Raw genomic sequence first — 16442 nt, forward strand, 5'->3', positions numbered from 1 at the left:
CAAATGAACAGACCTTAAGTTTGAAAGAAGGGATTAGTCAATCAAAACGTAGTAAATCAATGCTTAAATTTCTGAAGAAAAAGATATTCTCATTTAATATTTAGGATAACATCTGAAGAACTGGGGGGGAAATGCAAGCATACCCCTAGTAGTGTTCCATATATTCCACACCAAACATGTTGTATTTAAGAAAAGGGCCTAAAACTATCATGAAGGTATCTAGGGACAGTGTTTATTAGATCAAAATTTAGGATACGTGCTAGGAAAAAACAAATTTATAGCTCTCAATAGTATCATACAAAACCCGAGAGTTTTTCTGACACAATTACGCCATGATTCTTCTACTTAAGATGATTAAAATTGATAAAGACAATAAGAGAGTGGGCTTCCATTTCAATTATATAATAATATCAACATTTCTATGCTTTCCTAGCTTATTTACGGCAACAGAGTATATATAGTGCGTGCTTCACAATATGCAGCAGCAGCAATTCAAAATTGATAAAATTGTCTTCACCAGTTCTTTCATGAATGTGATCGAGCACTGTACCCAAAAGCCACTGAATGTAGATCCTCCACTTCATGAAAACCCCACGTCCTCCTGTTTGTGTGCATGTCATAGGACATGGAGTAGCTATTGGAACTCTCGTCAAAGCTAGAAAAGGAGCTGTTTTCTTCCATGGCACCTGAATTTTCATAATTGATGCCGGTAGGGTTTAGATCTTCGATGAGAACATTGTTCCCATAATGTTTTTGTGTTGATAAATTAGTACACATGTTAGGAAGAAACTCTGGCCCCAGGTTGGAATTTTCCACCTGAAACCAACTTTGAAGATCTTGGGGTAAAGCAGCTGAAGATTTTTCAAATAATTTTTCATTAGGGTTTTCACTGACAGAGGCATTGAGAAAACTCTGGGCAGCTTGTTCCTTCAGATAAGCCAGCTGTGCTTGTAAATTCACCACCTATACACAGAATATCAAATTAAGCAAAAGTGAAGAAATATTTAAGCACATATATTGGTTTGGTTAGGGCTTTCAATTATATGTAAACTGTGACATATATATATTTAGGGAAATGAACCTGTTGCTGCAGTGCAAAAATATGGGAGACACAGCCATAAATAGGATCCTGAAGTCTGGCTTGAGCTTCATATGAGATTGTGACTGCAGCTTCACAACGATCACTCACAGGGAGGTGAGCAAGGAGCTTTGAAACATTGCTTGCACCAAAGACCTTATGAATGGCTGCAAAATGAGTAGCACCTTGTTCATGGCAAAAGTAAGGTGCAAAAACACAACCTCTCACGCATTTTCTTCTCAAGAATTTGCAGGCTCCACAAGGAGATCCTGAACCAGTCATCTTCGACTTTTTAATTTGAGTTTGAGAATTGCTATTTGGAATTATTTCTAACTCTATTGTCTCTTCAGCTTCGTGCTCATGAACATGATCATTTATCAACATCTTTATATACACCGGAGGAAGAGGAAAGGATATATTAGATTAAGAATTAAATAATAAATTTGTGTTCCCTTAATGGCCTACATTGTTCATTATTTTTTCCTGTACAAAACGCTGCAATCCCCTATTCTAAATTGTTATTTTTATCCCCAAAATGAGATTCCATTCAGCATCCTTATACGACAAATGAGCTAGCGTTAACCAAACCCATTTTGTTTAATTCATCATTGGATCTATCTTCTCTTGTCCTTTTTCTCAATAATAATTTGCATTTTTTTCCTTATAATTAAGTGATAGCCGCAAGTGCATATTTATTGGACTACTTATGTAGTGTTATTTTTGACCCTCCAATTAATATTTCTGAATATAGAATTGGAACCTGGTTAATAGTTGTTTACTACTAACTAAAACGTGTTACAGCTTTACTCTACGTAGTTTATAATTATTAATTGTTGCAGTTTATGATTTCTCCAAAACTTTTGATTGAAATTCGGATGGCATTTTAATTAGACTTATCTACCATTATACGATGACAGAATTAATTATTCTGAGAGTACACCAAACTGTTACCACACATTTTTCCCCTTCCCATGTTTCGTGGCATACCTATTAGTATATAACACTCAATCGTCTGTTTTTAGTTTAAAAACTTGAATCATTCTTTTAACAACAGATTATAATAGTAGTAAGGGTACTCTCACTAATATAGAATTTGACAGGATCTTCTTCTATGATCTTCTTGCAATTGGGATCGGGTACCCTTGTGCTCATTCTTAATACATTCTCCTGTGATCCTTTTTGTATTCCTCTAATTAAACCAAAGTTCATATGGCCAGACTCACGACTTCTAATATATAAGTTGTTCTTATAAACAACTTGATAACATTTACCATAAAACTGTAATATTGAATGTTTATGGGTCTATAGACGAATTGTTTTCTATTTGACTCAGACACGCTAAAACAAATTATCAGTACTACTACGAATTATCTATATAAGAAATTTGACATACTTTTTTTAATGTAAAACCTTAAGGTTTAATTTTTTTTATATATTATTCAACTTTTTCATTTGTATTCAATATATTATTTTAGTATTTCTAAAAATCTATAATTATACATACAGGCAAGTAGGAGAAGATTTTTCCATCGACAAAAAATAGAAATAGTACGTATGAATCCTTAGGAAAATTAAACAAAATATTATACATGCTTAACCTTATATTTTAAAGGGTGACATTCAACTCAATTATAATTTGGATTTCGTATTTGAGTCCATAAACTTGAGCTATCTTATTACTAATTCTTGGATGTACAGGTGCATCTTCAATGCTTTCCTTCATCATTTCACCCTGCATACTTTGTGTAGCTTTGTTCCACTAAAAAATGTCATATCATTGCTTATAAGTTGATGTTTAAACCTTAATTGTTATAAGGATCATTCCAAGAAGAAAGGGTTTACGTATCATTGTTTCGATTACAGTAGAGAAAAAATAATACATTTAATAAACTCTATTTAATAGTTTATAGAATTCATAGAAAGTCAAGTTATTTTATATGACTCAGTCGGAAGAAGATGAAACTAACATGATTATTACTAGTTGCTAGGCTCATTGGATCATTAACAGGAAAAAAAAAATATTGAAAGGCGCGCACAGCAAGATTAATTCTTCCATGATGACGCAAATTACAATGGCACAGATTTCAGTTCAATGCTACTAGTTTAAACCAATAACTATCCAAGCACCCAAACAACTTCCCTCTTTCAAAATAAGCCCTTGTTGTTGATGTTGTCAACTGTAATTAATGAGATCACTTGATAGAAACAAGTATATATCAAGTGATGAATATTTGGTGGTGGATTCTTGCTGGTACTAGAATAATAATTATCCTGTAGTACAGGTAATCTAAGCACAAAAGCAACTTAAAAAAGACATAAAAGAGAAGAAGATTCCAACAATGAGTGAAACAAAAGATAGTGACACAAGTTTAGAGCAGAAACGAGGGTAATTAAAAGAGAGAAGATTGTTTTCTTTACTTGGAATAGTTTAAGCATGGAGGTCACGGTTTGTCTAGCAATACCGTATGATTGACATTTAACAAATATTCATAACTTTCAATCACTTTCTTCTGTCTAGTATAGCCACTAACATGTAGACCTCACTCAAATGCAAAAATCAAAAATTCAGACCCCACACTCAACCCTAGGTAATTATAACACCCCAATAAAAACCCATCAAATAAAATTAAAAAATTCCAAAAAAAAAAAATTGTTTTTGGGGTATGAGGGAATGGGAGTTGGACAAATTAAACGGTCCTAATCTTTATGTGTTTCTTCAACTTGAGAGTGCAACCAAACAAATTGGGAATTTTTATTTGCAAGAAAAAGAAAATAAAGGACACATTTCTGTTCCATGAAAATGGCATGAGTGCTTTCCATTTTTGAAGACCAGAACTTTCTAAACCTCTCCACTATGATTTTAAAATAAGAGTCTCTTCCTCGCATCGAAGGGTTTATAACATGTATGTCTTCATTAGGGATATCAATGGGGTGGGTGGGTACGGGTACTAGCTCTTCAATACTCTACTTGTTGGATAAATATTCGTCTCGTACCCGTAACCATATTCGTGCGGGTATAGAGTATACGTTATGCGAGTACTTATATAATTTTTTAATATTTACGTATATCCGCGGATATTTACAAAAAAAGTAAAAATAAATATTTAACAACATATTTTAATCATAAATTTAAATAAAATACAATATATAACATTCATAAATTTTAAATAAAGTCCAAATAACTCATTTAAATAATGTTGAATATTTTTAAAACTAATTGATTAAAAAATAAACCATTCAAAATCAATATGTTAATATTTTAATCATATTTTTTTTATTTTTTTTTAATTTAAATTAGAGTATAGCAAGTACGGGTAGTCACATATACGAATACTATGATACCTGAACTGTCCTGTTAACATGTGAGTATAAAAATATACCCGTATCCATCACTTGTAGGTATCCATTTCATATCCGTTGCGAGTTTTATCCATGGATACCTGCGGGTACGGATATTTTTGACATCCCTAGTCTTCATTTTATATATCGACTTAAATCATTTTTTATTTCTTATAATTTTGTCATGTGTAATTTTGGTTGGTAATTTTATTAGAAATTAGTTCTTTGATTTTTTATAAATTAAATTTATAATCCAATATTGTTATAACATTCAATTATTAACAAAAAATATTAATACATTTATCAGAATAAAATGTATTAAAGTTAACGATCAAACATATTATTAATATTTTACATAAACGAATAATTGACATTACTATCCTTTACATGTATAAGTTTTTTACGAATTAGATGTTATATTGCATATAGATAGTTTAATTTAAAAATATTAAAGAGTTTAATATATAATTAAAATTTATAATGATAAAATTAAAATATAAGACCAAACTGGATTTAAATCTTTAATATAGGTGCAAAGTATGGGGAATAACTTTAATTTGTTTCTCTCATTTATTAATCGGTTGAGAAAAGACATGCTTAATTAAAATTGTTTCCTTGTGTTAAAATTGTCGGTCAACTGATGGTGATTTAATTGACTACTAATAAGAGGAGGCATTATCCAAAATAAAGCTAGCCAAAAAAAAATAATATTTCAGTCACAATTTTTATCTATTAATTAATTAATTATGTATGATAATTATTATTATTATTTTTGTGATAAAATCAGCATACCCATCAAGTTGCCGAAAAATGGTAAATTATAATATATAGACTTTTGTTATTATATTTCTTAAAAGCTAAAAACAATGACAAAATGACTTATGCAAAATTTAAAATTAATGATTTAAGTTATGCAACGAGATGCTTAGTGGAAAAAAAAAAACTGTCACAAAAAAAAATCATGTTTAGCAGAAAATAAATCTTATCAATGACTTCACATTGTTGACATTACCTTATTATAAATTTCTGAGAAAAAATAATGTAAAATCTCATCGACTTTTGTTAAATAGAAATAATGTCTTTTGCAACAATAATAGAATATGCTGTTATTATTACAATCGTGACCACACCAAATAGCAATACGTGTAAAAATAGTTATAATTATTATATAATGTTCTTGCCGTTTGAAATTAATTATAATCTGTTTAAATTTCTAATATATAGAAAGTATTTTTTTCACTAGTGTATGAAAAACCTAAAACATTGTAGGATAATTGTGGATTTGTAGGATAATCTTTCTTCAATGTGTTTATCTTTCACAAAAATATTTATTTTTTAATATATGTTGGGGTAAATAAAAACCTTAGAGTACCTAAATATCCAAGCTCATTACCTTATTTTTATTTTTTTCATCTTAATTTAATATAAATTTGAAACTGTTAGATGTCTTACAATTTTTATATATGTTTCTTCAACAATCATTTAATAATTAGTGGTAACAAGCTAGACTACTTAATCAAATGCAAGTGCCGTCTGAAAAAAATAAAAACTAAATTCAAGTCTGATCTCTAAATGGAATACACATTTTTATAAACCTTAATTTTTAGGACTTTTAACATGGCTTTGGGGACTAATTAAGTTTGTATCGAACCATAACCAGACCAAACAACAATTATCCGTGTTTCATTCAGATTTAAAATTTCAAAATTAAAATCTTATATTTTATCGAACATGTATGAGTTAGCCTAATTTGTGACATGTATAACTAGAAAAACAAACATGTTAGACGAGGACAATAAGAAAGTCTGATTATAAAATTCAATTAAGAATTAGAACAGTAAACTATAAAATTAAGATTTACTAGTTGTCATTATTAAACTATAAAGATGTATTATTATTCTTTTTATTTGTTAAAAAACTGTATATTAAATAACTATAAATACAATGTCAGTTTGATGATAAAATAATTATCTAAATCCATTATACATAATATATGTACATGTATATGTGTGTACCTACTACCAAGAACATTAATAAATAATTAATCTTTCGATTATTGAAACTTTGTGTCAGTCCCAACGAAATTCTGATGCAACTGCTATCAGTAGCCAATTGAGTTCATCATCAGGTATTCCTAATCTAAGGGCACACGTGAATTCAAAATGATTGATTTAGTGTACTAGACTTTTTAGTTCATTTCAATTTTATTTTCTATTTCTTCTAACTCCACATCACATGACCCTGGATGAAGTGAATCATTATAACAAAGAAGACGATTCCCGGAAAGCACTTATCGAAGTTCATGGAACTAGGTTTAATCTATATATATATTTTCTCAAAATAAAAAAATTAATAATTGCTTTAAAGTTGAACAAAAATTAATTGTCAGAGAAACATCTTAACATGCAGTTGCAATATATAAAATGGCGAGCAGGTTTCAGAATCCAATCATCTACTTCTTCCTGTACGAATTTGTCGGTACTGTTGGAGAAAAGAAAAACTTAAAAGAAAGAAAAGATTATTAATTTGGTTATTCTTGGATTTACGAAGATATAACATGATGGCACACGTATTGGTATGTTTTTTTGTTGATACAAGGTGTCCCACCACCAGCATGTTTTTCTTTGGATGCGAAACTTAGACAAAGTGCAATGCATGTTCCCCTCTTCACTTCCATAAAAAATAAATAAACACAAGGTACGGAAAACTGCATAATTTTGAGCACATGAGTAAAGCTGGATTCTGTTTGTGTTTATTTGTGAGGAAAGGAAGAAAATGGATACACTTTACAGGCGAAAATGTGCTTCACTTAATGTTCTTGGAATAATAGTTGGAAAAGATCAAACTCTTTTCTAGTGTCCAGAGAGGCATCCACATCCTCTGTTTTTTCTTTCTTCTTCTTCTTCTTGCCTTTCTCTCCTTAAGATAATCCACTTCATTCTTCTTAATTTCTCTACATATCTCTCAAGAACAGAACATATGTTTGTTTAGTTTTTTATCATTTTATATAACAATGAAACTTTAAAATAATGTGCTGCATAAACTTTGAATTTCATCAACTAATCATGCCAAAACCTTAATATATATTACTTTTATTTGAGATGCTTGATGCCAAATACTATACCAAACAACATTCAGAATCTTGAAAACTACTACAACAGTTAATGATAATTAACAATAAGTTATTTGCTGCCTGATCTGCATCTCCTTTCTGGCTAGGTCATGTTTAGAGAAAGGATTACGTAACAGTAGAAGAAATAATTGTAGTTTCAAAAACCTCATGAAGAGGGCACTATGAAGGAAAACAGAACAGAGAGGGCCAAGATGGAGAGGGAAGCCACAAAAGTTGATTTGAAAGGTGAAGAGTGATAACAAGGACTAAAATAAAATAAAATATAAGGGCTAAAAAGTAAATAGTTTTATATTATTATTTCAAAATGCTCTTTTAACCATAAAAAAATAATATGTTTTCCAAATAACTAATTTTATAATTTTAAATATAGTCTATCTTAATCCCCTCTTTCTTCCTTTGCCACTCTACAGATACAATTTTTCCCACTAATTAGCTTAAATTACAATGAACCTCATTTAAGAAGAAGAAAAATGCTTCGATAAAAACGTTGTTTGGGTTAATTTATACACCAATAACAAGGAACACTAAAATTTCAATTAATTCGTTAGATTAAGTTATTGGTGGAGATTTTTTTTCTCTCTATAATATCATTAATAACACAATGCCTCAAACTTGTATATTAATGTTTTTCACAAGAGAAGTATCAACTCTTCTATCTTTTATAGTTAATTTTAACAGTTTTGATCAGTTTGATAAGCTAATATAAAATTTCACTCCTTACATTAGTTTTTTATATTAGTTGTGTCTCTCATTAACATAAAAAAAATAACACTTGGATAGAATTATTAACATAAAAAAAAAAAATAACACTTGGATAGAATTATAACCAAGATGTAAGATGTGATATTTTTAATATATATTCTCCCGACACTTGTTTATCCAAATTTTTCTGAACAACCTTTTGTTGTCAAAGAATAAAATATTCTCCCAACACCACCAAGATTATTGTATAACCAAAAATAAAATTTATTCTTCATACCATTTACATAAAAATCATGGATTTCCCATACTATCAATATGCACATACAAGACTATCAATTTTGCCCAAACCAATTTTTCTTCTTCATCATAGTTCTATGCAATTTAACCACAAAAAAAAAAAAAGAATGAGAGCAAGGTTTGGCACCTCTTAGGCCAAAACTTGGAGCATCTCACAATTCCATCATGGATTCATGCAAAGGAAGAAAAAAAATAAAGGAAATGCAATTCATCTCCAAAAAGCACAAGCATATATAAACCTCAAAATTTTCTCCACACATAATTATAAAATGAGTACAAGTTCAACTTTCCTTACCTAAAATTCCTTTCCAGGTACACAACAAAAATTACCAAAAAGAAAATCAATATTTCTACTTCTTTAGATAAGGTTCAAACACACAACCACCAAGTTCCAAAGCAAACCTCCAAACATATCAACTATCCCATTTTCTTATCAATTACCTGCACAATAAACATTACAACAATATCCACACATTCAATACATTCAAGAAAAAAATATAATAACCATGCCTAATGAATTATAATTAAGGTTAAATTACTCTTTTAGTTCTTTTATTTGTTAGGTAGTTTCAAAATGGTCCTTCAAAATGGTGGAGCATGTGGGTAAGTAGTTCTATTGTGTCCAAGTTGTTTACATATAACATTTCTTCCTTACCCCCTGGTGTCATCTTTCTTTAACTCAGATGCTTGTAGTCTTCTTCTTTTTTTAGGTCTTCCAAGCAATATACACTTTAGTGGAGGCAACACATCAGGGAAGGGAGTAATCTCCCACACATGTTGGTCGTTCACATGATATATTATTGAGCAATATATTTCTTTATATGAGGACTTGGTAAACCAGTGAGCTATATATTATTCTGCACTAAGATTTAAGAATTTCATTGCACCTAAAGAGTGACAAGTTGGAATGCCATTAATACTCCATTTCTTGCAGATGCAATCCATGCTGTACACATTAACCACAAACTTCTTACCAATAGTAGATACTTGTTTGACCTCAAAAACTTGTTTGTTGACCGACTATATTCATAAAATAAAGACGGAAAATCATAAAGCAGTCTAAGATTCAATATATAAACAATACAATAAATAGTGAGCAGCACCTGTGAACCCAATATTTTTTTAATTGCATCTCCTTATCTAGTCTGTCGCGAATCTTAGGGCATATTGAACCTTTAAAGGAACTTATGTTCAACCTATTATTTGTGTAACATTCCGGCTGGATATTACTAATTTAAATAATTACAATAGGGAATAAGTATAAAATCGCATTTATGATAATTCCTTTTCCCAAAACGCGGAAAATTTAAAACATTTATTATATTGCAATAAACCAAAATCCACAAACTATAATTGCCGATTACAAATTTCGAGTCTGGTAAGATAAATGTTTAAAAAATGTTTAAAATCCATAAAACAAGAAAACATCATAAAGGTTTTTCCCCAAGCTAGCCCCTTTCCGAAACTATGCTTCACCAGCAACTCCTGCAACATCATCTGCTCTCTGTAATGCATTACACGATCATCGCCAAACACAAGCAGATAAGGTGAACTCAACAGAATAAAATTGCATTACACAATATAATAAACAACCATACAATATTCCAACAGTTCTAATACTCCCAAGTCTCATCACATAGTACAATATTCTCCATAACCAACATGTTTCCTTTCCTACGCCCTAATGCCTCCTGGGAAGAACAAGCAACAACCTTTTACATGTTCACCAAAAGCCGGTAAGAGCATTACTTTCTTTAGGACTTACAAGCAAGCACCCTTGCCTGCTCACCAAAATTTGAGAAGAGCACAACCCATACTTGTTCACCAAAACTCGGTAAGAGCGTTGCTTTTCCTAAGACACACAAGCCATAATCCTTGATCCCCGCCTTCCAAATCTTCCTCTAGATGCCTCTTGATTCTTCACCCTTTGATGATTATATTGATCAATCTTTGCTGCCACGAGTGTCTACTTGCCCCTCCGACTACAGACCACCACCTAATAGTCGACACACAAGAATAAATTTGCCACGACCACGATCCGTGACACCAAGTGGAGTTCCCCAATACGAATCGTAGTTCGTATTTGTCCCAAGACTACCAAACTCATCGGATAACACCAAGGAGGGTAATCTTCCGGAACCCATTCGTACGAGCCATGATTTAGCACACTCCACTAGACCTCCAAAACCACCATGCTACAACCTTGAGTGGCCACGATTTACCCAAATACAAGTTACACTTGTAATTGGGCCCCCAACAAAGCATCGCATCAACACCTCCATCCAAAGCTGTGTAGAATCCCTCGCGTAATCCATCACTACATCCAAAGCTGCCTAGCACAACACCCACTTCACTAGGTTAAATCGCGTTCTATACCGCCTGGCAGACTACTTGGCGTCGCGGGGTGCCAACCCATTGGATTTTTGGTCCAGGCGCAGTTCTACAACACACTACCTGGTGAGACCACTTTCGTCGCCAAGCATCAACTCTCTGGTTTTACTCTAGAGTTCACTTTGTGGCTTATCTCCTAGCGGTTTACACTGTTCCGCTAGATGCCACACCAATAACTAGTAATTTACTAGTATTTGGCACTCTAGAATAGGTTCCAATGAACTTATTTAGATAAGACACTCAGTTCACATAAAACATTCATCCATGACAAGTAAATACACTTTCATATCATATTAGTTGAACTCAACTACACAATATCACATGGTCATACATCAAACCAACCATATTCTTGCTTTTATACATCCCAGAGAATCACAATAAATCCACACAAAACCATCAAAATAAAGTGTTATACCCAACACACAATCCTGGACAATCAAACAATATACAAACTAAGAAGAACACATAATCATTGCCCCAATATATCGCATAGGTAATTAAATAGTAATAATGATAATAAATAAAAAAAATAGTAATGATGATAATAATAATAAAATGAAACAATAAAAATAATGATAAAATAAAATAATAATAATAAAACAACAATAATTATATTAAAATCGACAATAAAACAAAACAATGATAATAATAACAATAATAATAAAATAATAATATTAATAAAGATAATTATAAAATAAAATAAATGAAAATAATAATAATAGTAATAATAATAAAAAAATAAAAACAAAAATTAATAATAATAATATGAATAATAATAATTATTATTATTATTATTATAATAATAAAATGAAATTTTAAAAATTAAAATAACAATAATGAAAACAATAAAATAAAATGAAACAATAATAATAAAACAGTAATATTAATAAAATAAAATAATAATAATAAAACGAAATTATAAAAAATAAAAATAATGAAAATGAAAATAATAATAAAATTAAATTTAAAATAATAATAAAATAGTAATACTACTAAGATAAAATAATAATAATAAAATAAATCAATAATAATAAATCGATAATAATGATAATAAAATCATCATTAAAATAAAACAATGATAATAATAAAATAATAGTAAAATAAAATAATAAAAAAATTAAAAAAATTAATAATAATAGTAATAATAAATAATCATAAGTGTGTCGTATTTAGAAGAAAACTCCAAACATCACGTCAAACCAAAAAGAAGAATCATAATAATCATATCAGTGATGAGTTCACAATGACAACTCAATACAATGGAAACCACAAGCACACACATTCTCTCTCTAAAACCACATACAACAAACATATGAAAGTTAAATAATACAAGAATTTGGTTCAGGAGAAGACTGTCATGCATCAATATATATATATAACGCAATTGCATATCATATCATATCATTAAAATAGGAAATTGCAACTCCCCTAACTTGGATTTCCCGCTCCATTTGTGCTCCTAACATCCCTTCTTGGCCCAAAATTGCCTTAGGTATTTTCTCCTATACTTGAGTGCACCTTCTCCCCTCAAACACTTCCCTTTGGTTCAATTTTATGGAAAACCCTCTTAGGCAACCTTCACTGGTGGTTCCTGACCTCTCTAGCTTCTTTGGAGACGGTTAGGGTTTCTTGATCACTTACTAATATAGCCAAAAATAATCCAAGTGTAAAAAGATAAATTTCGTGCTAGCCAATGTTTGAACTCATATCCACCCAATTATCAAGCATATGCACAACCATCAGCCTATAGATGTTTCTTAACATATGATGCACACATATACTCATAACATCATGCCATGTCGTTCATACATGCGCCCACAATAAATTAAATAATTAAAACATCACATTAATGGCATACGCAAGACTTAAACACAAGTCCCCCTCAAATGCACCAAACATGTCTAACCACTTAAGCTACCATTCCTCCTTTGTTATAATTCTCCGCATTAATTACTTTATAGATTTCTTCCCTCACATTTATTAAATAAATATTTATTTACTTACTTAACTTGCCCACCTATTCATCATGTACAACCTTATGTCTTCAAGCATGGTGATTATTGGCTTACTCCTTGCATCCACAAGCATGTTGTTGAAGGCCTCTGACATGTTGTTAACTAGTTGTGAACCTTGATCTTGACCAATACCTTTTATAATTTGTAGCATGTAAGAATATTGATATAATAACTGAAAATATACACAAACTTAAGCAACAATCAAATACTTGCCTTGGAGGAATAACCATTAAATGTTTGAATGCATCATCGTTCACTTCTTTGATCTCTAACATAACTTTTTCCCATGCTTGTGGATATGTGCAGTAAGCAGCCCTCCACATTAAATGCTTCAGAATTTTAACAATAGGTACATAAGCAGAGTAAGCAATCCAGCCACATTTTCCTTTTGAACCCAAACATGTCACCCTTACTCTCTTTTTTTTTTGTCATTCTTAACAAATTTCAAATTTCTCTCGTTTTGCAAGTCGTACATTCTAATGGCTTCTATAAATTCTTCCTTATTAATGAAATATGTCCCAACTTCCCATTCATATTCAGCCATACTTTTGGGCATACTAAAAGTGGGAAACTTTCCACATGTGTCTTCCTCACCATTGTCACAATTAGTGCCTTCATTACTTTGCATTCATCTTATTCCTATTCATGATCAAAGAGTCCTCTGGCATGTTTCTTGATTTCTACAGCCTCACACTACACCTGAACCTCATTTCCTAATTCCTATACAACTTCAGTCTTAGTGCCATTCTCCACACCATTATGTACTTCAACATTATCCTTAGTTGGATAATATTCCAACATATGTACTAGCTCTACTTCACAAATTGAGTGAATCACAAAAACATATGGATTTCACCATGTCGCTTTGCAATGTGGACCATATGCAATGCACCAACTTCATCACATAAATGTTGCAACCTTACCTCCAACACTGCACAACCTCCTATTGAATAGCATAGATCCTTCAACCAATTTCTCTTAGTATAGATAACACCTCGAAGTAAGACCATATGTCTTGGTCACAGGACAATACGCTTGTTTGGCCATTAACATATTTAACTCCACCCTCATTCACGAAATGCCATCCATGATGAATAACCACTTCAAACTTGTTATCGTCCATCAAAATTTGTGACTATTGATTGTAAAGCTGGGAAATGTCCAAATACCCACAACAAGATACTTTTATTACAAAGAATACCATCGACACACCGACAGGATACATTAAACCCCATTAAAGGGGACCACAAACTACACACACTAATTTGGAAATGGTGGGACAACACAGAAGCATAAAAAACAGTAAACAAATATTAAACAAAAAATGACATACAAGCATCGAAATGAAAAGCCTAAACACAACTACATAATCCACCCAAAACCCCCCTAAATTAAGTAATTAAAAGCACAATCCAAAAACCCTAAAACGTAGTTCCAAAAAATTGGAAGCAAAACTAACCTCGATTGTGAAAATGACTTCGATCAAAATGACAACAATCACACCAATGTAATGCTTGTTGATCCCAATTCTAGCATGAGCAACCCTAATTCCTTTGAAGCTATTGATCTTCCACATAAGCGCATCGTTACGGGCCACATAATTAAAAGTGAGACACAGTTAAATAGCCACGTCACTGTTCCTTAGTAATTTTAACGTTGTTAACTTTGAGGACTAAATTGAGTCGCTTTTGAAAAAATGAGGACCAAATTGATACAACGAAAAATTGAAGGACCACTTTGAAACTTCCTAACAAATAGGAGGACTAAAACAATAATTTAACCTATAATTAATTAATAAAATATACGCCACACCACAGGCTTACATAAACACTTTCAAATAAAAAACAATATTTAAATATAAACACTCCAAATGCACACATCAACAATTGAACCCTTAACTAACTATACTACTCTTCACTTCTATAAAATTATTTATTTATTTATATAATACCTCATCTCCAATTACAACCTCTAAAATTAATAATTATTTTTCCTAGGTCTTACACCACTCCTTGGAAGAGACAACTTAAGTTTTTTGGTGGTTAAAAACCAAGTGTATAAACTCAAAATTATCATCCTTTTTAAAAGCTAAAGAGCACCCCTTATATAGAGAGTTCTAAGGATCTCAAGCAAATAAACATAAGTTCTAAAGGACTAACAAGTAAATAGAAAATCCTACATTCTAAAAGTTAGGTTAAATGACACAACAAATGGAATGTTTTGTCACTACAATGGTGATTCTCGGCCAAGAGATGCTAGGTGTTGCCCATGGACTACTTATAGCTCCATGGTACAAGTTGCTTTACACTTTTACTTTATGATTTATGCTTTTTCTCTCTCATCTCCTTTTCCATGTGGTCCAATGATGCTTTTCCTTGTAAGAGTACTCTAATCCATCTCCATTAGTTATCATCATCTTATCCTAACCGTGCTTAAACTACACAGAAAACAAAACAAACAAATCAACATGTTAACTTAAGCCAAGTCAACCCAGTCAACTAGTCAAACCTACTCAAAGTCAACAAGTCAACTAAGATTGATCTAACCAAACCAACTTTAAAGAATTTTAGAATAAGACAATACTAAATAAAGAAAAATAAGAAAGAATTAAAGTCTTCCCACTAGTCATACTTGATCCTCCTTGATAGAACTTTTATGATATCTTGTGTGATCAATCCTTCATCATCAAATAGTCCTTATATATATATATATATATATATATATATATATATATATATATATATATATATATATATATATATATATATATATATATATATATATATATATATATATATATATATATATATATATATATATTATACACACTTTCAATTTTTTATTTCTTCTAATTGTTGACTTGTCATGAAATTCTCTCACATTTCTAATATATTTTTCCTCTTATTAAAACTTTCAAGCAATTATGTTCAAATGATGTTTGTTAATTAAATACTTTTTATGTCTTCCATTTAAATACTTTTACTCTTTTTTAATATTTTTATTTATTGTATTTTCTTTTCATATGAAAATATTTAACACCCTCAATTTAATTATTCAATAACATAAACCTTTCATTTATTAGGTAATATAAACATTTATCTTTTTTATTATATTATAATTATTTTTTGTTTCATTTGAAAAACTATTTTCTTTCGTTAAAACAATTTTCGTTATTTCTAAACCATTGACTACATTCATACTTGAAAAGTTTTCTTACATCTTTAAAATAGTTCTCATCTTATCATCATACCTTTAATTATACATTTTTTTTTTCTTTTGAGTGATTTCATGCAGTGGTCTCTCAAATTATTTCTAAGGCACACATTTAATCCTTTTTTAATATTTTTATTTGTTTACTCTTACCATGTAGAATATTATTTTGATATTTTTTATAGAACTATTTTTGTTTTCTAACTTATTATCATATTGTAATTTTATCATTATAATTGTTTAAATAAATTTTATTTACTATAATATAATAATTTAA

The 16442-nt window shown here is 30.4% G+C and overlaps 1 protein-coding gene across 1 annotated transcript; it reads right to left on the reverse strand.

The window, feature by feature from the left end:
* Positions 1-253: 253 nt before the first annotated feature.
* Positions 254-1432, reverse strand: LOC114192368 (LOB domain-containing protein 29-like). The gene is made up of 2 exons (XM_028082071.2): positions 1082-1432; positions 254-963 (listed from the first exon to the last, which is right to left on the reverse strand). The coding sequence occupies exons 1-2, from the start codon at positions 1358-1360 to the stop codon at positions 526-528; spliced, it is 717 nt and encodes a 238-aa protein (XP_027937872.1). The 5' UTR covers positions 1361-1432; the 3' UTR covers positions 254-525.
* Between the last annotated feature and the right edge of the window lie 15010 nt (positions 1433-16442).

The sequence above is a fragment of the Vigna unguiculata genome, chromosome 7 (genome assembly GCF_037176805.1).
Source record: "Vigna unguiculata cultivar grain cowpea cultivar isolate G323 ecotype 2 chromosome 7, ASM3717680v1, whole genome shotgun sequence".
Taxonomy (NCBI): domain Eukaryota; kingdom Viridiplantae; phylum Streptophyta; class Magnoliopsida; order Fabales; family Fabaceae; genus Vigna; species Vigna unguiculata.